General features: G+C 60.7%; 1 protein-coding gene across 3 annotated transcripts in view; it reads right to left on the reverse strand.

The window, feature by feature from the left end:
* Window positions 1-15,574, reverse strand: part of PARVB (parvin beta) — a 70,521-nt gene extending 54,947 nt beyond the window's left edge. For 2 of the 3 annotated variants that reach the window (XM_059681412.1, XM_059681411.1), the window contains exon 1: window positions 15,414-15,573. In XM_059681412.1, coding sequence (XP_059537395.1) covers window positions 15,414-15,528 — 115 coding nt within the window. In that variant the 5' untranslated portion in view covers window positions 15,529-15,573. Of the gene's footprint in view, window positions 1-15,413 lie in introns of all 3 variants that reach the window. The other variant, XM_059681413.1, reaches the window with a different exon arrangement.
* Between the last annotated feature and the right edge of the window lie 7,091 nt (window positions 15,575-22,665).

Raw genomic sequence — 22,665 nt, forward strand, 5'->3', positions numbered from 1 at the left:
ACCAGAGGACATTTCCCCACTGACTTTTTTGGAGAGAGTGGAAGGGAGGAAGAAGAGGGGGAGAGAGAGAGAAACATCGATTGGTTGCCTCCCGCTGGCACCTCGACCAGGGCCGGGAATTGAACCTGCAACTGAGGTAGGTGCCCTTGGCCGGACATCGAACCTGTGACCCTTCAGTCTAGAGGCCAACGCTCTGACCACTGAGCCACCGGCCAGGGCTGGCCTCCTCTCCTAAGGGCTGGCCCTGCTCCCGGGTGACCTCCTCTTACTTACAGCCTTACCGACCTGCAAAGACCCATCTCCAAACGAGCCACATTCGCAGGCTGCGCGGACGAGGACCTGCACAGGTCTCTTGGGGGGCGGGGGGAGCACAGTTCACCCCAACAGAGGCCTCCGCCCTGTTTCCTCTCACGGACCCCCTTGACCGACACACACAAGTAACACAGCAGAGAGCGGCCTGGAGTGAGCTCCGCTTACTAAAGGCGGTGCCACCTGTGGGACGGCTCCTCCCAGGCAGAGGGGCCGCGGACTCCGAGGCCAAGCCGGACACTGGCCCCCGCGGGACCTCGCCACCCACGTGCCCACCGAGACCCGGACCCACTCGCCAGGCACCCGTCCAGGCTGGGCCCCCGGGCCTTCCTCGGCACCAGCGCCCGGCGAGGGAGTCCCAGGCGATTCAGGCGGCAGCTCGGCCAGCGGGGCGCCCTCCGCTCCCGTCCCCCCAGCGCCTGCGAACAGCTCCCCGCCCTCCCGCTCGCTCCCCAGGAAGCACGTGGCTCCGCAGCAGGGATGTGCACGAGGCCTGAGGCTGTCATCAGGGCGCCTGGCGAAGGAGACCTTCCCACCGGCTGGCAGGGGGGCCGGGAGGGCTCTCACGGCTGCCCGGCTGGTGTGTCGCCGAGAGCCACGCTTCTCCCCGGCTGTCCCTCAGCACAACGGCCCTCGGGAGCCACGATGGCGAGGGAGAGCCACAGGCCACGGGGACTGTTCCACAGACCAGGCGACAGCGGTCAGACACGGCTGTCTGAAAGGGGCGGTCGGCACAGGTGGAAAGAAATGCCCGCCTCCGTGCCGCCATCACGTCTCTGCCCATGTGCTCCTCCGGGCAGGGCACTGACCCGGCGACAAACCTGTCACACTCAGATGACACGTGACAACCCACGAGGCCTTGCTCACCCATTAACACAATTAACTCTTTCTTTTTAATCTACTTTGTATTGATTTTAGAAAGAGGAAGGGAGGAGAGAGAGAGAAACATCAGTGATGAGAGAGAATCATGGATAGGCTGCCTCCTGCACGCCCCCTAGTGGGGATCGAGGCCGAAACCCAAGCATGTGGCCCGACCAGGAATCGAACCGTGACCTTCTGGTTCATGGGCCAATGCTCAACCATTGAGCCACACCGGCCAGGCAACACAGTTCATTCTTCAAACAATCCCGGAGACTGATCAGGGCAGTGTTGCCATCAACCCCCCTTGTCCGCTCAATGTCACCGAGCTAGGAAGGGACAGGTGACCCGGGTCTGTCCCTACCCACCAGCCTGCAGCAGAGCGAGTCTTCAGCAGCAGTGTAAGGAGATGGAAAGACGACCGGAAACACTCAAAACCCAGGAAGTAGAACGTATGCCAGAGATCGGGGTCAGCAAACCAAACCTGGCCCCTGGACTGTTTTGGTCAATAAAGCTTCACTGAAACACAGTCGTGTCCATCTGTTCAGTATTTTCTACGGCTGCTTCTGCGCCGAGGCGGCGGAGTTGAGCTGTTGCCATGGAGACGAACAGTTTTACTCTCTGGCCCTTTGCCGTCAAAGTCTGCAGACCCTCGTGTAGGTGACGACTGAGAAGCGAGGACGGAATCTGGGCGAGCCCAGGCAGGCGCCTCCGGGGACGTGCATGCCCGTGACATTGACAGGGGAACTCATGCCCGGCCGGTGTAGCTCAGTGGTGGAGCATCGACCTATGAACCAGGAGGTCAGGGTTCGATTCCCGGTCAGGGCACAGGCCCGGGTGGCAGACTCCCCAATGTGGGGCGTGCAGGAGGCAGCCGATCCATGATCCTCTCTCATCATGGATGTTTCTCTCTCTCCCTCTCCCTTCCTCTCTGAAAGCAATAAAAATATCTTTGAAAGAAAGAAGGAAAGAGGAACTCACAGAGCTTGGCGTCCACGGTGAGAGCGTCAGGACCCAGTCCCCCCACCAGGGACAGGCAGCGGCTGAGTCTGAGGCCGGGTCTGCACGGCCACTAAAACCCACTCCCGGGTCGGGAGGGCTAAGCCCTCGCCCTCAGCCCGGGCTCCGCCTCTGACGGGAGCTACGTGCCAATACCAGCTCAAATCTCCAGCTCGAATCTCCAGGGCCACTGCCATCCCTGAAGTTCCTTACGGTGCAGAAATCGTGCTTGAAATCGGATCCTTCTGACACGGAGGGAAAGAAAAGCGAGCTATGGGGCCTCCACGGGCCGCCACGGCGCGGGGACCTGCTCAGCTGGCCTCTCGCCGCCCGAGCGGCCCCATGGGCCCTGGAGGCCGCCTGCAGGCCACCGCGGTCTCGCTGGGCGGTGCCTTCACACCCGCTGAAGAGTGTGCAGCAGCCACTCACGCGGACGGCTCACCTGGCCATGGCCTTGCATTCCCGCCACGGCCTGGAATGAGCCGGGGGTGGGGGGGGGGGGAAGAACAAGCCCTTTCTCTGCTGGTTGCCCATCGCGCGCAGGGCTGGCGGACTGCGCCTCAGGATCCTGCGGCACGATCCTCGCAGGGGCCCCCTGCCGGGGACTGGCGTCCCGCGCGTGCGGGGCCTGGCTCCTCCTCTGCAAAATGAGACCCAATTTTCATCTCAAGTCTCTGGGGAGGCGGCACAGCCCAGAGCTCGGCCCGGGAGCCCCCGGCCTGGGCCTGCAGCCTGCTCCCGCCACCGCATGGCTGGGACACCCGGAGCTGGAGTCCTCCCTCTCCAGCTGCTACCCGCCCGGCGACAGGATGTGACAGGACGGGCTCGGTGCCCATGTGGCAGCCCCGACAGCCCGTCCTCGTCCTCGGGGGGCTGACTTGGAGGAGTCCCGGAGGCGGGGCTCCCCCCCTGTGACGCTGTGGGTGACAGCCACACACCAGGGCAGGGTCACACCCACAACCCGCCCAGCGCCGGGCCAGCTCCTCCCGTCCAGTCCAGGTCTTGCTCCCGAGGCCAAACCGTTTCTGCTGGGAACAGTGTGAGCGGGGCAGCACACTCTTAGCCGCGCTATTGAGACAGACTCCACGTTCCATACCGTTCGCCCTTTTAAAACGGGCAACTCAATGATCTGCAGCATCCTCACAGGTGGCGCAACCATCACAATCAATGTAGGGACATTTTCATCGCCCGCCAAAGAAACCGCGTACCCGCTACTGTCACTCCCCTTCCCAGCTCCCCTCTCCCGCCTCCCCCTCCCCCCCCCCACCTTCGCCCCCCAGCAGCCACTGATCTGCTTCCGCTCTGGCTGCGCGTCTCCCATCCGTGGAATCAGGCGACACCAGCCTCCTGTCTGGCCGCCTTCGCCTAGCAGCGTTTAAGGCTGATCCACGGGGCAGCACACACAGCTACTTTGTTCCTTTTTCTGGCCAAATAATATTCCACTGCAAGGACGGACCACCAGGCATTCGTCCATCGTCCATCAGTCTGTTGACGCGCATCTGGGCTGTGTCCCCTTTGTGGCGACTGTTGCCTCACACCCTGAACCAAATTGTGTGTCCTCCAGGGAGACTCGCCCTCTGGCTCCGACAAGCCCCTGAGTGTTACACCAAGGAGAGGTGGGTTGTTTTTCCAAGGGATCGTCCCGACAGACAGGGAGAGCGGCCTGAAGCAGGGCTCCGGGGAAGGAAAACGAAAGGCTGCGTGTAGAACCGTGTCCTTGCAACAGCCCACGCGGGAGGATAAACGCAAAGCCGGCTGCGCACGGCGAGACTGAAATCCCGTGTGCCGCTCCGACAGAAGTTCCCGCCATTAAAACCCCACGGCACTAATGACAGCGTTTCTGGGCAGACGCGGCCCAAACACGCCTCCCCCTTGCAAAGCGCAGCTGTTCTTGGAGCGAAAAGTTCACCCCGCACCCCCCACCCCACCTCTGCAAAAGCTCGCCCCGCACCTCCCACCCCACCTCTGCAAAAGCTCGCCCCGCACCTCCCACCCCACCTCTGCAAAAGCTCGCCCCGCACCTCCCACCCCACCTCTGCAAAAGCTCGCCCCGCACCTCCCACCCCACCTCTGCAAAAGCTCGCCCCGCACCCCCCAACCCACCTCTGCAAAAGCTCGCCCCGCACCCCCCACCCCACCTCTGCAAAAGCTCGCCCCGCACCCCCAACCCACCTCTGCAAAAGCTCGCCCCGCACCCCCCACCCCACCTCTGCAAAAGCTCGCCCCGCACCTCCCACCCCACCTCTGCAAAAGCTCACCCCGCACCCCCCACCCCACCTCTGCAAAAGCTCGCCCCGCACCTCCCACCCCACCTCTGCAAAAGCTCGCCCCGCACCCCCCACCCCACCTCTGCAAAAGCTCACCCCACACCTGCCACCCCACCTCTGTAAAAGCTCGCCCCTGGGCCTGAGCCGGCCGCGACAGGCCCTGCCCCTGACTCACGGGGAGCCTGTGTAGCTCCGTCCCTTCACCCCCAGCCTCCCGGTCTCCCTATCCGATGGGTAAGCGGGGGTGGCAGTCGTCGCAATGATGACGATGACGAGAGCGATGGCCAACACCGATGGGCGTTCGTTACCTGCCCGGCCCACGCACTCCCCTCATAGTTTACCATGAAAATGTTCAAACGTGCAGGAACGTGAGGAGACGGACCGTGAGCACCGAGCACACCGGTTGCGTGTCCTGCTAACGTGTTCCCAGGCTGTTCATTCAGCATCCTCCACCCGTCCGTCCGTCCCTCCCACCGTCCCTCCGCCTCCCCAGCAGCCCATCCCCGTCCGCTCCCTGTTGCTGCTGTGACGATGATCGCAAACAGTGGCTCAGGAAAACACACTGTACTTTCGTGTAGTTCTGGGAGCCAGAAGTCCCGAACGGGTCTCCTTGGCTGAGGGCTGAGGTCCCCCGGGAGGTGCAGGGAGAATGTCTCTCTACTTCTGCAGCGTCCGGGGTCCCCCCACTTCCTGGGCTTGCAAGCCCACGGCGCTCCAACCTGTTCCTTCGACACAGCCTGTCTCCTGGGTGACGCTCTGCCTCCCCCTGCAAGAACCCGTGGCCACTGGCTACTCAGGACAATCTCCGGCTCAAGACCCTTCACTGAGTGACACCTGCCAAGTCCTTCTCGCCGTGTAAGGGGGCGTACTCACAGGTGCTGCTATGGGAGGTGGACTGTTTGGGGGCTACCATGCCATTGTGTTTTTCATGCTTTTCAAAATGAACTGCAGACGGGGATATACTGACTAGAGCGCAATATATACTGACTAGAGGCCCGGTGCACAAAATATCGTACACTGGGGTGGGGGGGTCCCCCAGCCTGACCTGCACCCTCTCGCATTCCAGGACCCTCACTCCTTACCACCCGCCTGCAGCGGAGGCGGGAGAAGCTTCCGCCACTGCGCTCGCCAGCCGCCACCAGAGGACAGCTCCTGCATTGCGCATCTGCCCCCTGGTGATCAGAGCACATCACAGCTACTGGTCATTCCACCATTTGGTCGATTTGCTTATTAGGGTTTTATTATATAGCACTAGAGGCCCGGTGCACAACATTCATGCACTGGGGGGTATGGGAGTCCCTCAGCCCGACCTGCACCCTAATTTTCATGCTCACTCCTGATTGGCTGGTGAGCATAGCAGAGGGACAGTCAATTTATGCCATAGACCAATTCCAGCATGTCATCATTTTAAGAGTTTCATCAAAAGGTTGATGAAACTTGGGGACTCAACAGGGTTGAGTCACACGTGTAGTCACCTGTTGGGAATGGCTAAAGGCATTTCCCCAAACCTGAATAGGAAACTGATTGTGGCTGCCAGACAATTAAAGGGCATCTTAATCTACATGCTATTGCCGCCTACTGGCCAAACACCTGAACAGCCGTAGGCTAACTCCCCCAAACTGACAATGCTTCTATATCCTTTGAAACCTTACCCTTTGAAGTGTATTATCTGCACCTTGCCTTAGGACAAATTGTGTTAAGAAAAGCAGGGGTCCTAGACAAGGAGGCACTCTTCAGTTCCTTTAGCTGAAGGTCCTCTGACCCCCAATGCCTTTCAAAATTATATCTTGTCTCTGGATTCCTATGTCATCTACGCACAGCCTTTTCCAGATTCCTGAACCCTTCTTGATGCTGGGACAAGAACCCCGGCTAATTTACATGTTTCTCTTTTATTATATAGGATAGCTCTCTTTTTTGGTAAAATTTGCATGCAACGAAAGGCACATTTTTAGTCTCATCCAGTGAATTTCGACAAATGCATGTACCTGCATTTCTCAAACCCCCAGCAAGACAGAGGACGTTTCCAGAACAGAAAAACCCCTCCTGCCTTCCCTAGGAAGCCCCAGCCCCAGCCCCAGCCCCAGCCCGAGGCAGCCGCCACGGACCAGCCGGCCGACTGCACAGCCCCGTACCGTGGGACCGGTGCGCTCCCGGGGCTGCGGCCTCGCTCGGCAGGGCGGCTGGGAGAGCATCGTGTGCCGCGTGTATCGGCACTTCCCTCCTCCTGTCACCCCGTGATATTCCGTCCATGAACACTGCCGCCCACTCCTCCGTCCTCCGTGGACGGGACACCGAGCTGCTCCCAGGTCTCACCTCCGATGAATGAAGCTGCTACGCACGTTCCTGCGCGTCTTCTCACGGACACGGCCTCCGTTCCTCCTGAGTGAGTAGCTCAGGCTGGAGCTGCTGGGCCCTGGGGGCGTGTAGTCCAGCTCTGAGTGAACTGGATCCTGAGCGGACGCCCACCCAGCCGTGCGGATCCCAGCTCCGAGTCCTCGCCAGGGCTCCTGCGGCCATCTCAGCCGCTGCCGGGCGTGCAGCCTGTCTGTCCCCTCTGGTTCTAATCTGTGGCTCATTCCCCGGGGACGGGGGACGCCGACGTCTCTTCCGGACGCGCCCAGGCCGTGCCTGCATGCTCTTTGCTGGAGAGTCTATCCAAACCTTTTCTCTCTCCTCTCACTGGGCCGTATGTCTTTCTACCATCTTTACAGACCCTGGGCTCGGTCCTTTGTCAGACGCCTGTCTGGGGAACTGGGATCGTGGTGATTTATAGGGAGAAATACACAGCTTTGGCCTCCCCCCGGGCTCCCGGCGAGAGCGCCTAACGCCCCAGGCATTCACCTACGCTGTTCTGGGGAAGACGTCCCTCAAGTTCCATTTCTGCCGGCAATGCGATTCGAACACCGTCCCGTGGCGTCCCCTCCCGGGCCCGCTCAGAGGACTCTGTCCACACGGTGAAGCCAGAGGCTGGAAGGTTCTAGACTCCGCAGGAGCACGAGCAGCAGCAAACACTGGGGGAGGCCCTGGTTTCCTCTGATCCCACCGCTGCTCCCGGGACTGTGAGGTTCCAGCAAGTGCCATGCGTGAGCCCTGGCAGTGAGGGCTTGCACCCTCCTTAGCTGTTCAATGACTTAACAGGAGAGAAAGCCGAGACCCTTGGGGACTGGAACTTCCCCGCGAACGTATGAAGATGCGGAACCTGAAAACGACAGGCGTCCATTATTCATACGGCCCCACCTGGGTCTCCTACAATCCCGACCGACCTGGTTAACTAGCAAGTAAAGGTGTAAAGACCCAAACCAAGCACAGTCCTCTCAAAGCCTCATCAGTCCCAGCCCAGACGCAGCCTCGGACAGATCCTGACACAGAGGCAGCCCTGGCCGGTGTTGTCCAGTGGGTAGAGCGTCGGCCTGTGGGCTGAAGGGTCGTCCCCGGTTCGATTGCGGTCAAAGGCAGTCACCTTGGCTATAGGCACGATCCCCAGCAGGGGCCACGCAGGGGGCAGCGGGTCAATGATGTTCCTCTCTCATCGAGGTTTCTCTCTCTCTCTCCCTCTCCCTTCCTCTCTCTCTAGAACAGCGGTTCTCAACCTGTGGGTCGCCAACCTGTGGGTCGTGACCCCTTTGGGGGTCGAACGACCCTTTCACAGGGGTCGCCTAAGACTGTCGGAAAACACATATATAATTACATATTGTTTTTGTGATTAATCACTATGCTTTCATTATGTTCAATTTGTAACAATGAAAATACATCCTGCATATCAGATATTTACATAACGATTCATAACAGTAGCAACATTACAGTTATGAAGTAGCAACGAAAATAATTTTATGGTTGGGGGTCACCACATGAGGAACTGTATTAAAGGGTCGCGGCATTAGGAAGGTCGAGAACCACTGCTCTAGAAGATCCATAACAGAGGCAGGCGGTCATAGAAATCGAGCCCGGCCCCTGCTCCGCCTCAACCAGCTCTGAGGTCTGGCTTCCCGGCAGCCCCTCCCGCGTCAGCATTATCAGCCGGGAACACGGAGACCGCCCAGGGGTGATAACACCCCACACCTTCCTCAAATGTCTCCTCTCACCGCCTACGGGCGAGCGCCCCCAGCACCCCCGTGGCCCCAGGAGCAGAGGCTGGGAGACGCAGCACAGCCCCCAGGCAGGGTGGGAGCCGGACCTGGCCCCCTGCATTTCTGAGACCCGGCCGTCCCGTCTGCTTAGAAACTCGGGCTGGTCCTCCCCCCACAGTCCCGCGCCTCCCACACGAGGAAGTGAGACCCCAAAGCTCTAAAACTCAGAGGGTGACACGCAGCCCCAAACGGGTCCCGTGGCCGGACACTCGTTGTCGGGACAGAATGAAAGGACCGCGCTTGCCGCCCAAGACCAGACAGTGCCGGGGCCAGAGGGGACGTCTCCCGTGTGAAGTGAGGCACGGAGGGTCTCAACGGGGGCGGGGGAGCCCTACGGCCTCGAGCCGACGCAGTCCGGGTCTCCGCTCTCACCCTGCAGTCAGCAGAGGCGCAGGTTAGCCGTGGACGTGGCCAGCCTGCTTGTGCTGCGCCCCCAGCCTCACCAGCGTTTTCCTGCCGCCCTGCGTACTACCCAGTAAACCTGCTCATCGACGTAAGGCAGTTTTACTGGAAACCAAAGCATCTCGGCGTGGAGAAAGGGTGCTTCTCGGGCTTCATCCTGCGTGCGAGGGGCCGTGCATTTGGAAACAGGAACAGGGCGAGGCCGGCACCGCCCCTGCCAGCCCGGCGGGAGGGCCCATCAAGCGCAGCCCTTCCGGCCACTCAGGGCAGGTGCGCGCCCACTTGGGCGGACAGACACCCCTGAACTATTCCGACGACCGACAGGGAGTGCAGTCCGCGACGTCGGGGGTGCGATAAATCCAATTCCCGGAGCGGAGGCCGCATTTCAAAGCCCAGCTCCTCCCATGAGTGAGGTTGTCACGGCGACCTGCCTCCTCGGGGACCGGGCAGGTCCAGCCAGATGCCAGGAGAACCACAGGGGGCAGCAAGTCCCGGAGAGGCCACCCGCCCGCCCCGGGCACAGGAAGGTGAGGGTACGAGGCCACCCCGCCCGCCCCCGGCACAGGAAGCAAGGGCACGAAGCCACCCCTCTGGACCCGGCCTCGCTTCCCTTCTCCACGGAGGCAGTGTCCAGGAGCGTCACCAGCGCCACGCACAGCCCGCAGGCCAGGCCGGCGCCTCCGTGCTTCCCTCGTCCACGCCCTGCACCCCGGGGGCGGGGGACGTGCAACAAACCCGGGGAGAGGCTGGGTTTGAAGATTACGACCAGAACAATAATCAAAGGAAACTGGACAAAGCCGCGCCAAGCTCTCCGCTCAGCCAGAGAGGAAACAGGCGGCAACTTCCAGGTCCTCCCCCGCCCCCCAGGAGTCGCTGCCACGCAGGAGACAGACAGAGTCACGGACGACCTCCGAGCCACACAGACAGAGGCCGCCCTGCCCCAAGGAGACGCGCTTGGGTGTTCTCCTCTTTGTTGGCAGGGTCTGCAGAGAACCTCACAGGCCCGATGGGCCCAAACAGCACTTCTACTGGCTTCTCTCCCCAGAGAACATTCCAGAACCCACCATGTGCACGGCTCCCCCACGTCTTACCAGCCGCTCTCTCTCCCTTCTCGGGTCAGGGGTCCAGGACCTTCACCGGACCGTGGCTCACTCCCTAAGGGCCTCCTGCAGGTGGTCGGCTCCCTGCCTGGAGATGGAAGAGTCCCAGTCCCGCCTGCCTGGTGGAGGGACCCGCATTGCATAGCCTCTCGTCTATCTTGCCAGAGAGAAGGCGCTGTTCCTTTCATTGTTAAAGGGAAGTGGAGGAGCTGTTGGGACCTGCTACCTAACGGGACCTGGCGATCCCTTCAAAGCCACTACGGCCCCGACCAGTTCTCTGTGCAAACCATCCCAAACGGGCACTCCGCCTCCCGCCGGGGCGCCTCTGCAGGAGCTGGGGCGGGTGCTGGGGAAGGCTGCTCCCTCAGCGATACAACGAGGGGCTCCCACCCGCCAGGGCTGGCTTCCGTGGCGGGCTACAGGGCAGTGTCAGTGGCTGGTGCTCGGGCGATGCAGTGTCCACACAGCGGACCGCTCTGCCTTCGGGGCGATCCGAAGGGAACCCCCCCGGGACGAGCAGGGAGCGGTTTAGGACGGGGGATTCCTCCCCTGGAAGTAATTTAAAGTCCACGAAGGACCCTGCACACGTCCGACCTTCAGTTCAAGGTCGCAGCCACCTAGCGAGTTCTTTAGATCTGGTGGCAGAGGCGCAGGCAGCATCTGGCTTGTTTGTTGCTATTTCTGCATCAGCTGCTTAGCGGACGACCCGGGGAGAGGGACAAGACAGGCTGCAGACCCGGAGAAAATAAGGCGTGTCTGATGCAGGAGTCGTATCCAAAACACACCTGGAGCCCTTACAGTCCCACAATTGAAAAATGGGCCAGAGAGCTGACACACAGATGGCACCCACCATATGAAAAGGTACCACACAGCGTAAGTCATTAGGGACTGTGACCCTAATTCTGCTCTAAAAACATCTACACTAATAAAAGAGAAAGATGCAAATTGACCGTACCTTCACAACACCCACCAGCCAATCAGGAGTATGCAAATTAACCCAACAAAGATGGCGGGTTAATTTTGCATATATAGGCGCTGAGCAGCCGGGGGTGGGGTGGGGTGGGAAACAGGCGTTCCGCCCTTTCCCAGCCACTCCAGGCCTTTGGACAGCTTGGGAAGGCGGAAAGGCGGCTCCGGCCAGAGCGAAGGCGGTGCCGGCAGCCAGGGGAAGGAAGGCCCATTCTTGCACGAATCTTTGTGCATCAGGCCTCTAGTATTTAATAACAACAACAACAAACAGGCAGCCGGGGACAAGGCACTTCCTTGATGCTTCTCTCCACAGGAAGCCTCCGTGTGGGCTCTGGTGGCTCCAGCTCTGGGCAGTCCTGCACTGGTCCCGGGTGGCTGGGCAGAGCAGCGGGGCCTCATGTGGCGCATGCGTGGAGTGGACTCAGTCCAGCCCCTCTCCGTCAGGGTTCACTGGCCCAGAGCTGGCCTCACCCCTCAAAGGATGTCACACAGCAGCTGGGGCATCCCTGGGGCACACCTTCGCCCGCCTCCTGGCCAGAGGGACTTATGGGGCCTCCATCCGTGAGGACAAGAGCACCTCACGAGGGACAAGGGGACCTCGAGTGGGCGCCTCTCCTCCCGCCTCGCTGCTGAGCCCAGTGCAACGGACCCAGCTTTTAGCAGGTTGCCCCTGAGAGGCCCGGCTTTCCACGGGGAGCCCTGGCTTCTTTTCTAAGCACCCCTCGCCCCCGTCCTCGGTGCCCACAGTTAGTCAGTCCGAGTTCCACTTTCTGAACCGGCCGCCACGTGACATGACACAGCCTGGGTCCCTCCCTAGAGCATGAGCCTGAGTCACACCGTGAATTCATCCAGATGCTTCCTGCCCGGCTCCGCCAGCGCAGGGCAAACTTCCCTGCAGTGATCGCCCCTGGAGGCGGGCAGGAGGGCCCCCACCCCCCCACACACACATGCCTTGTCAAACCCAGAACTCTGTCCACCCACGCAGGCAAACGCTACAGGCTCCCCGGTCTCTAACTTCTGGGCAGTGCAGTGGGGCCTCCCCCCCCCCCCCCCCGCCCCAACACACACACACTCCTGAACTTCCTAACAAAAAGGAAGCGAAACCCACCACGCAGCGGGCAGCACCCAGCACACCTCCAAGCGCCTCTTCCTGACCGTCCTGCGGGGGGCGAACCAGCGCCTGGGCCAGGCCCTGCTCCGGCTCATGAGCCTGGAGACCCACACCAGGGCGAGCTGCCGGGCGCGGCCTGCAGGGGCGCTGGCAGCCCGATTCAGAACTGCGTTCCCTGGTCTACACGCTGCCTCCGCTCATGCCCCTTCCCCGCTCCCCAAGGGACCAGACAGAAGCCACCGCCACCTTCCAAGTCCAGCCCTCCCCCAACCCCTGCAGCGGAGCCCAGCTATGGAGTGAGGCCTTGGGTTTCTATGGGGGAACACGGGCGGGTGCCAGGCACCTCAACCTGAGAACTGAGGCAAGGGATCCAGCAGACGCGCACGCAAAAGCAACCACAGCACCTGCTCCTTCTGCTGTGTCCACGTCTCCTCTGCTCCTCACCAGGTGCTCTGCCTACTAGGGTACCTGGTGCATTTACATGCCCCCTAAATGAGATGGCTTTGGGGTACCTGGTGCATTTACATGCCCCCTAAATGAGATGACTTTGGGGTGCCTGGTGCATTTACATGCCTCCTAAATGAGATGGCTTTGGGGTACCTGGTGCATTTACATGCCCCCTAAATGAGATGACTGGGGTACCTGGTGCATTTACATGCCTCCTAAATGAGATGACTGGGGTACCTGGTGCATTTAAATGCCCCCTAAATGAGATGACTTTGGGGTACCTGGTGCATTTAAATGCCCCCTAAATGAGATGGCTTTGGGGTACCTGGTGCATTTAAATGCCCCCTAAATGAGATGGCTTTGGGGTACCTGGTGCATTTAAATGCCCCCTAAATGAGATGACTGGGGTACCTGGTGCATTTACATGCCCCCTAAATGAGATGACTTTGGGGTACCTGGTGCATTTACATGCCCCCTAAATGAGATGACTGGGGTACCTGGTGCATTTAAATGCCCCCTAAATGAGATGACTGGGGTACCTGGTGCATTTACATGCCTCCTAAATGAGATGACTGGGGTACCTGGTGCATTTAAATGCCCCCTAAATGAGATGACTTTGGGGTACCTGGTGCATTTAAATGCCCCCTAAATGAGATGGCTTTGGGGTACCTGGTGCATTTAAATGCCCCCTAAATGAGATGGCTTTGGGGTACCTGGTGCATTTACATGCCTCCTAAATGAGATGACTGGGGTACCTGGTGCATTTACATGCCCCCTAAATGAGATGACTGGGGTACCTGGTGCATTTACATGCCTCCTAAATGAGATGACTGGGGTACCTGGTGCATTTACATGCCCCCTAAATGAGATGACTGGGGTACCTGGTGCATTTAAATGCCCCCTAAATGAGATGACTTTGGGGTACCTGGTGCATTTAAATGCCCCCTAAATGAGATGACTTTGGGGTACCTGGTGCATTTAAATGCCCCCTAAATGAGATGACTTTGGGGTGCCTGGTGCATTTAAATGCCCCCTAAATGAGATGACTTTGGGGTGCCTGGTGCATTTAAATGCCCCCTAAATGAGATGACTTTGGGGTGCCTGGTGCATTTAAATGCCTCCTAAACGAGATGACTTTGGGGTACCTGGTGCATTTACATGCCTCCTAAATGAGATGACTTTGGGGTACCTGGTGTATTTAAATGAAAGCAGACTGGCCCCCATATTCCGGCTCACACGAGTTCATTGAGGCCGGGACCAGCACTCCCCTTTGGAACTGGGGACCCGTCCATGGCTTCAGGCAGGTGCTCTTTGCATTCTGAGAGCCTAAATGGCGCCTATGAAAAGTGGGGACGGTCCAGGACATTCACTTACTTGCTATTCTGTGAGGATGTCTTTCCTGGTTCCCGGGTGCCCAGGCCTCCCCCAGGCACTCTGATTGGGGGGATGGGGGGGAGCTTCCTTCCTGGAATCTGTTATCATGGTCCCCTTGGTCTGGTTAATACCACTGCCTCGGGCTCCCTGAGAGCCAGGGGACAATGACTGCCCCTGGGGACGCGCTCGGAGGGCGGGAATGAGGGAGAGAGCTGGCTGTCTGTTGAGGACATGACTTCCCGGGGATTACTCCCGGCCTCGGGTCCCAGGAGAGGCCCTGCTTCTGGGAACTGAATAACCCAACCGGTTACAGCCTCCCGCCTGGAAACGTGCCCCCAGTCCCCATTTGGAGGGAGCGTGGGGCACACACATCCTCAGAGGGCACCGTGTCACAGGCCCAAGGATACACAGTGCGGCCTCATGTGGGTGCCCTGTCCCTGTGTGTGTCCGGGAGGGACACGAGCCCGGGGCTGTGCCCATGGCGAGGTGCGGCAGACTTTCCAGGAGATAAGTCCTCTGCACACCGCCTCTGGGCCCTTCCTTTCCCCACCACCGCCTGAGGCGGCCCCTGGGCCCTGCCTTCTCACAGCGCCCTTCCGCGACACGGCACCTTCAGGCTGGCGCCCTTCTCCCCCCCCCCCCACGCACCCCCCCCCCCCCCCCCCGTCAGTCCCAGGGGAAGAAGCTCCCCCTGAACAAAGGACCTTCAGGAACCTCAGGAGGGCAGCCCTGGGGCAGCATGAGGTGGAAGCGCGCACACAGGCGCCAAGGCGACACCCTTGTAACCCTAAAGCACGCGGGTGAGGAGGCGGGCAGTTCTTAGAACGATTTCCAGGGGCGCACGGAGTACACACTGGGGGCCTCCGTGGTCCTTGCTGGCCAGACCCCTCAGCCGCGGGGCGGTCCTGTAAGCTCTGCACCCCTTCCCGCCGCTGGCCTCCGCTCCCCACCCTCTCCCAGCCCCCACGGTGCGGGCAGGGGCCGCATGCGCACCGCCCGAGGCCACCAGCGGCCAGCCCCGCCCAGAGCCAGTGCCGTGGGCGCCCCAGGAATGGGGGGCACGGCGCGGGGCCACCAGCAGCCTCCGGCCCCGCGCTGCTGCCCTTGACCCGGGCTCAGCGGGCTGGCGCCGCTCCCTGACTCTGCTCCAAGCCCCGCCCTCGGCGGAGCGGGCCGGTCACACTACCCGGGAGCCCGGGAGGGGTGTTTAAAGGTCCCCGGGAGGAGCGAGGAGCAGGGGTCAGGGCCTGGACCAACGGTCGCGGCTGCGCGCCACCAGCCTGGCGGGCGGGACTGGGGGGCGGGGGGCGTGCGCGCGGGACGCGGGGACCCGGCGGGAGCGGGGGCGCGCAGAGACCCGCGGTCCTGGCGGAACTGGGTGGCTGGCGGGGCCGGGACGCGTGGTCTGCGGGCGCAGGCGCAGCTGCAGGCCCGCGGCGGGCACACTCACCCTCCCTGGCCTTCTTCTTCCTCGCCAGCGTGCCGCCCAGCTTGCCCAGGAAAGTCTCCTCCTTCTTCATTTTGGGGGTCCGCAGGGGGGAGGAGCGCAAGGACACGGAGGACATGGGCCGCGGGCGCAGCGCTTTGGAGCCGCCTGGTCGCTGCCCGCCGCTGCCCGCGCGCCCCGGGGAGTGGCCGGAGGGCGCGGCCCCGGCCCCCCCCCCAACCCCCCCCCCCCCCGGTCCCGCCCCGCCCCTGGCCCTGCAGCGCCCGCCGCCAGAGGTCTGTCTGGACCGGATCTGCGGTCACTCCTTCTAGCCCGCGGGCTGCCCACAAGGCAGCAGCCGTTCCCACGCTGCGTCCCTCTCACTCTCCAAGTGGAGGGCGGCGCTGCTCCTCGGCGCAGCTGGGACTCCCCAGGCCCACCCTGCGCCCTTTGGTTCTGCGGGCCTGAGCCCTGCGCTCCGCGGGCTCTGCAGACGCCCAGTGGGGAGCGGGGCGGCCACGTGCATCAGATAACCACGCAAACGGTCGTTCCACTGCTGAGCTCCTCCCCAGAACCAGCCTGGGGCTGGAGGGACCCCTGTGAATTGTCCTGTCTTAGGGGGCAGGGGTGGTTTCCTGAGGCGGTGCCGCTGAGCCACAGGAAAGAGGCTGGCTGCGCGCCAGGGGGTGTTCAGGCCCAGGGAAGAGCAGGGGGGGCGGGGGACAGTGTGGGGGCCTGGGAAGGGGACCTGCGAGAAGAGGGCAGGGCAGCCAGGAAGCGGGAAGGGTTTGAAGACCTGAGGTCACCGTCGATCCAGGACCAAAGTTAACTCCCGTGTGCACAGCGGGTGGAGGAGAAAGGCCAGGGGCGGGGAGAAGGCTCCCAGGCCCCTGGGGACTCAGGAGGGAAGTGCGCAGGTTCCCGGAGGCCCTCCCAGGGAAGAGCCCCAGGCTGCGGGAGCTGGGAGAGTTAAGGCTGGTTCTGGCTGGGCCAGGCATGACGGGTGGGGTCAGCCACCCCCAGACAGGGGCCAGAGGTGTACCGCAGAGGGTGGGGAGCCTAGGTCTGCACCAGTGGGTAAGGTTTGTCCACCTCCCTTCGCCAGGCTCAGAGCCTCACACCCACAGCAACTCCTGGCCAGGTGGATGCCAGGCCCTGACCTCTGGGGGCGGGGGGAGGGGGGGTGCGCAAGGACCCCAAGGACAGCCTTGCCCTCCGGGAGCCTGTAACCCAGGAGACAGGCCCCAGCGACACGGATGCCAGAGTCACACAGTCAGGAACCCAGAAGGCGAGGGGAACGGAGGAGAGGGTGCGGGAGGGGGGGACTCGGGGCCCAGGAGGCTTGCCAGGGAGGGGGCCTCTGACCTGGGACAGGGATGCATCACCTCTTGCCTGCCTTCAGTGAAGCAAGAGAAGTCTCCGCAAGCGAAGGGAAGGGAGAAGAGGACGGGCCGGGCCTCGTCCTGGGGGATGTGGAGGGCAGGGCAGGACCGGCAAGATGCCCGGGTGGGCGGGGTGAGGGGCAGGGGGAATGAGGTCAGCGACCTGTGCGGGGACCCTGAGCCACTGCAAGCCCGAGCCGAGGCCTGACACGCCCACGGCTGCAGAGACTGATGGAAGCAAACCCACGGAGGCCAGTCCCAGTCCCGATCCCGGAGCTGCGCGAACGAACCCGCCGGGCCGAGCCGCCCGGGAGCAGAGGCGGGGGCCAGGGCACGGACTGGTGGGTGGCCCTTCAGGGCCGCAAGCCACACACGTGGGCAACAGTGGGATGCGGGGGTTCGGGACGGTGAGGCCAGAGGTCTCTGAGGCTTCCATGGCCCGATTTGGGGCATCACTCAGCAAGCTGGGGAGAACCTAGGCCGTTGTGAATTGGGCTTTTGAGATCCCAGTGGTGCTGGCAGAGTCCGGGCCCGGCAGCGCGCTCTGTGCTGGGGGTCCTGTCAGCCACCCTCAGAACCCACCCACAGGACGGGGGTCCACTCTGGGAAACGCACGAACAAGAGGCTGCGTAGTTTCGGGTGGCCCACGGACGCCCGCCTCCCACTGCCCTGGGCGCACACAGGCCCCCGGTGGGGAGCTGTGACCAGGAGAGGGTGAGCAGAAAGGCAGCCTGGGGAAGCAAGGGGGAATGAGGTCCCGGGCCCAGCACCAGGCAGCCCGGTGGCGTGGGCGCACACGCGGGGAGTGCCCGGGAGACCCGTGTCTGAGCATTCCGTCCCCGGTCCGGCTTCCAGTGGACGCACGGGATTTACAACTGTCATTTGCTAACGGCTACTCAAACACTGACGGGTAGACTCTCTTTTTTAAAATGTCATGACGGCCACCAGCTGGTGCTGCTCAGTGGTTAGAGCATCAGCCCGCGCACCAAGGTTCAATTCTGGTCAAGGGCACGTACCTGGGTTGCAGGTCGATCCCCAGCCCAGTTGGGGTGCATGCGAGAGGCCACCAATCAGTTTGTCTGACACTGATGTTTCTCCCTCCCTCCTTCCCTTCCTCCCTCCTTTTCACCCTCTCTGAAAAGCAATGGGAAAAATATCCTCGGGTGAGGATTAACCAGAGTTTTTTAAAAAATAAAAATGTGATGCCAAAACCGGTTTGGCTCAGTGGATAGAGCGTCGGCCTTCGGACTGAAAGGTCCCAGGTTCGATTCCGGTCAAGGGCATGTGCCTGGGTTGCGGGCATATCCCCAGTGGGGGATGTGCAGGAGGCAGCTGATTGATGTTTCTCTCTCATCAATGTTTCTAACTCTATCTCTCTCCCTTCCTCTCTGTAAAAAATCAATAAAATACATTAAAAAAAAAAATGTTGTGGCGCCGTGAAAGGGTTTCTCTAGTGGACAGCCACGCGCTGACAGCTGCCCGCCTGCTTCCGGCAGGCCGCCCACGACAAAGGAGACTCAGCTGGAAGGGGAAGGGGAAGTGGCCGGCCCCGGGGAAGGAGGCCCTGGGATTTTGTAGGCGTCGTTTGTATAAAAAGCATCATCATTACGTAAGCGCAAGCGTGGTGCTTGTTACTAAGAAATCATACGTCAGGGGGCGGGCTAGAGGAGGTCAATGGGGAGAAGAGGGGGACAGAGGTAGTACTTTCAACAATAAAGGTTTTTTAAAAGAAACCTTACGGAGCAGCAGCAAAGGTCACGTGGTTCCACCCCCCCCACCCCCCCCACCCCCCGAGAGCCGAGCCTGCCTCCGCCTGCTCCATCTCCGCGCACCTGCGGGCGGAGGAGGGGAGATGCCCAGCTCGGGAGGTGTTTATTATTGTGTTAGTCGTAGTGGGTTGTCTTGTCCCCTGTGTGCGCGGAGGACAATAAGAGTGGACTTGCTGGCTGTGGGTTGGGTTGCACTTTTTCTGGGCCGGAGGAAGGAGTGACAGATGATCCAAATCCTCTCACTCCCCCTGCTTCCCCTCCTTGCCTCTGGGCTCCTGGGGAGCTCACTGGCTTCTCTGGGGGGGGGGGGGAGCGGGGGTCCTTCTCTCTGGTGGGTCCTCATCCGGGAGGACTCGCCAGGCTGCCTTACAGAGCGGTAATCGCACGTGTTTGCCTGGAGTTCGGAAACGTTGGCTTTTAATAAAAGAGAATTTAGCAAGAAGCAGAAATAGGACCTCAGTCCCCATCAGCGGGGTCCTCCAGCGCTCGGCATGCTGGGAGAGGAATTATGGAAGTCGGCTGCAGGCAGAGCCGCTCAGAGAGAAAGCCATTCGATTTGCTGTTGAACGGAGGCCACTTCCTTTTTAGCCGAGTTAAGGCCGAGGCACAAGCATCTCGTGAGCGCGTGCGGGGCCCACGCGGCGTGATCGTCGGCCTCGGTCACCCAGGGGCCTCCTCCCCAGGAATGGAGGCCGCCGGGCTGTGCGGACGGTGGAATTTGCCCGAACACTTCAGCCGCGGCGAACCAGGCAAGCAGCCGTCGAAGGAAGGAGCGGGAGCCCTGGCCCGTGCGGCTCAGTTGGGTGAGTGTGGTCCCGTCTCGGGCTCGATGGCCAGTTAGCGCACGCACCTGGGTCCTGGGCTCGATGCCCAGGAGGGGCGGGCAGGAGGCAGCGGTCCACGTTTCTCTCACTGAGGTTTCTGCCTCTCTCCCTGAATGCCACGCAGCAATAGAAGAACAGCAGCGCGGACGTGTCTCAAGACCATGTGAGCGGAGCGGCCAGACACCAGGGTCCACGCGGAGTGGATTCGCGCCTTCGAAGTTCCAGGACAGGCGGCGCCTTTCCTAGGTCGCAAGTGGTCACCCTCGGAGGGGAGGCACCTCTGGAGATGCCAGCGGCCCAGGCGTGGTCTCGGGTGGGCGAGCAGGTGCGCACCCCAAGGAGTCTCCGTCCTTGCCCGGGGCTCCGGCGGGCGCATGCGGTTCACTGCCTCACTGCCGCCTCCCAAAAGCCTGGGGGGGGGCGTGAATAACGACCCCCCACACACACACACATACACACACACACACACACACACACACACACACACAGGGCAACGCGAGGTCTCTTCCTCACCAACCCGTCTGTTCCGGTAGCAGGCGCTGGGCAAGCGCCGAGAGAGGCTAGAGCCGCCCGCTTCCCGCAGGGCTCCCCTCGCTTCTGTTCACCTAACAAGAAAGAGGGGTTTCCCTGGAAAACCTAAAAAGAGGCGCTAGCTCTCCGGGGGAGGAAGGGGAGCCCGCTCCAGGAGTGACAGCCTGGGAAGCGCTTTCTTGTGTTGCTTGTTGCAGGCCTCCCAGCAGCCTGCGGAGCTGCCTGGCGGGCTGCCTGGGTGGTGGAGGCGCTGAGCTCCGGGGCCTGCCCGGCCTCCCCGCGCTCCGGGCGCATCTGCAGCCGGCTGCCCCCGCGACAGTCAGGCAGCCCTCTGACCGGTGTTATGTCATCCGTCTGCCCAGGGACTGCTCGGGCGAGAGTGAGCTGTGGCTTCCGCGGTGGACGCTGGGAGCAGGAAGAGATGACCACACTCGCCTGGAATTTTAAAACCGTGCAGCTAACACGTCTCCCCTCGCGGGCCAAGCATGCGCCGCGGGCTGCCGCGCTCACGGCCTCTCACCCCAGTGATTTTGGAAACTTCAGCAAATTTTGAGCGGAGGGAAGTTGGATTTGCATTTACTAGCAGCTCCTCGGAGTTTTGTTTTCGCACCGTCGGCGAATTAAACTGCAGACGCGCTGGCTCCCCTACGTGCTTTACAGATGAGGGATGATCGAAAAGTCGGCACCGGGCGACTGGGTCCTAGTCTGCTGTGCAGACTTGGTGACGGCCCCTAAAAGATGATACGTTCTGAGGGCAAATGCCTTGGAAAATGTCGGTGCATCCAATGCGTGAAAGAACAAAGGCAGGCCTATTAGACATTCACACTTTAGTCTGAATTTCTTTCCCCATTCATTTGCCATAGGCGTAGCACCTGCCTGCAAAGATGGAAGGCTTTGCTCTCCTCCGCCCACTGGACTTGGGAGCAGTGAGGGCATGAGAGCTGTGCTTGGGGTGGAGGGTGGGGCTCTTTGGGACAGTGAGCTTGTCCCGGCTGCTGCTGGAGCAGGAGACATGGCCCCCACAGACCATCATAAGAACACTGCTGGGTCAGAAAGGATGTATGCACCCCTATGTTCATAGCAGCACAATTCACCATAGCTAAGATCTGGAAACAGCCTAAGTGCCCATCAGTAGCTGAATGGATTAGAAAACTGTGGTACATCTACACGATGGAATACTATGCTGCTGTATGAAAGAAGGAACTCTTACCATTTGCAACGGCATGGATGGAACTGGAGAGCATTATGCTAAGTGAAATAAGCCAGTCAATGAAGGAAAAATACCACATGATCTCACTCATTCATGGATAATAGAGACCATTGTAAACTTTTGAACAATGATAGATACAGAGGCAGAGCTGCCTCAAACAGATTGTCAAACTGCAGCGGGAAGGCCAGGGAGGGTTGGGGTCAGGAGGGAGGGGGGTAAGAGATCAACCAAAGGACTTGTATGCATGCATATAAGCATAACCGATGGACATAAGACACTGGGGGGGTAGGGGAGGCCAGGGGATTGTCAAGGACGGGGGGAAAAAAAGGACACATATGTAATACCCTTTGTAATACTTTAAGCAATAAAACAATAAAAAAGAGAGAGGGGAAAAAAAAAAAAAAGAACACTGCTGGGAACAGGGGTCTAGGCAGGCGTCTGTAAGGAGTCAGAATGCCCAACCAGCATGGCTCAGCGGTTGAGCGTCGACCTATGAATCAGGAGGTCACGGCTCGATTCCCAGTCAGGGGGTTGCAGGCTCGGTCCCCAGTAGGGGCGTGCAGGAGGCGGCCAATGATTCTCTCCTCATTAACGTTTCTCTCTCTCCCTCTCCCTTCCTCTCTGAAATCAATACAAATATAATTTAGAAACCTGTACGGAGCCAGACAGGGAGGATTTTTGAGTTTGGGGGCCACCCAGCCTGTCGCAGCTCCGCCACGATGGTGCTGTGGCGGGAAAGCAGCCACAGAGGAGCAAACGAGCGTGGCGCCTCCACTAACGCTGCACCATGCACCCAGGCAGTCGCATCTCCTGTCGCTTTCACACGTTGTGAAATTCTTCTTTTGACTGTTTTTCAAAACATGTGAAATATAAACTCATTCCTAGCTCATGGGCCGTGCAAAACCAGACACTGGCCCAGATTGGGGAGCAGGCTGTGTCGAAACTGGTGTCACTTACTGCTCATTTTTGCCTAAAAACCCTAATAGTGGCCGCGATGGTGGCACCACTAAAAACAAACCAATGTTTAAAAGGTAACAGTGCCCAGCCGGCGTGGCTCAGGGGCTGAGCATCGACCTATGAACCAGGAGGTCACGGTTCGATTCCCGGTCAGGGCACAGGCCCGGGTTGCAGGCTCCGTCCCCAGTGGGGGGGCGTGCAGGAGGCAGCTGACCAATGATTCTCTCATCATTGATGTTTCTATCTCTCTCCCTCTCCCTTCCTCTCTGAAATCAATAAAAATATATTTAAAATAAGTAAATAAACATCCAAATGGCCTTTGGCAGAAAAAAGGCCCCCACCCCTGCTGTAGCGCAAACACCTCTTTCAGAACCACCTAGAATGCCGCTGAGCAAGTGGGTCCTCCGGCCGACCCTGGTCCCTGGTGAAAACAGTCACAGAAATGAGACGTGCTCCGCTCAGGCCCACAGCGCGAAGGCGAGCCTCTGCCCCCGCCGGCCGGTGGCTGATAGGACAGGGGGCTGGGCAGCCACGCACCTTGTGCTCTGAATCAGGAACGTCGTTTTAAGAGGGGCGCTCCACTCAGCGTGGGACGTCACCAGG

The sequence above is a fragment of the Myotis daubentonii genome, chromosome 2 (genome assembly GCF_963259705.1).
Source record: "Myotis daubentonii chromosome 2, mMyoDau2.1, whole genome shotgun sequence".
In the NCBI taxonomy this organism is placed as follows: Eukaryota; Metazoa; Chordata; class Mammalia; order Chiroptera; family Vespertilionidae; genus Myotis; species Myotis daubentonii.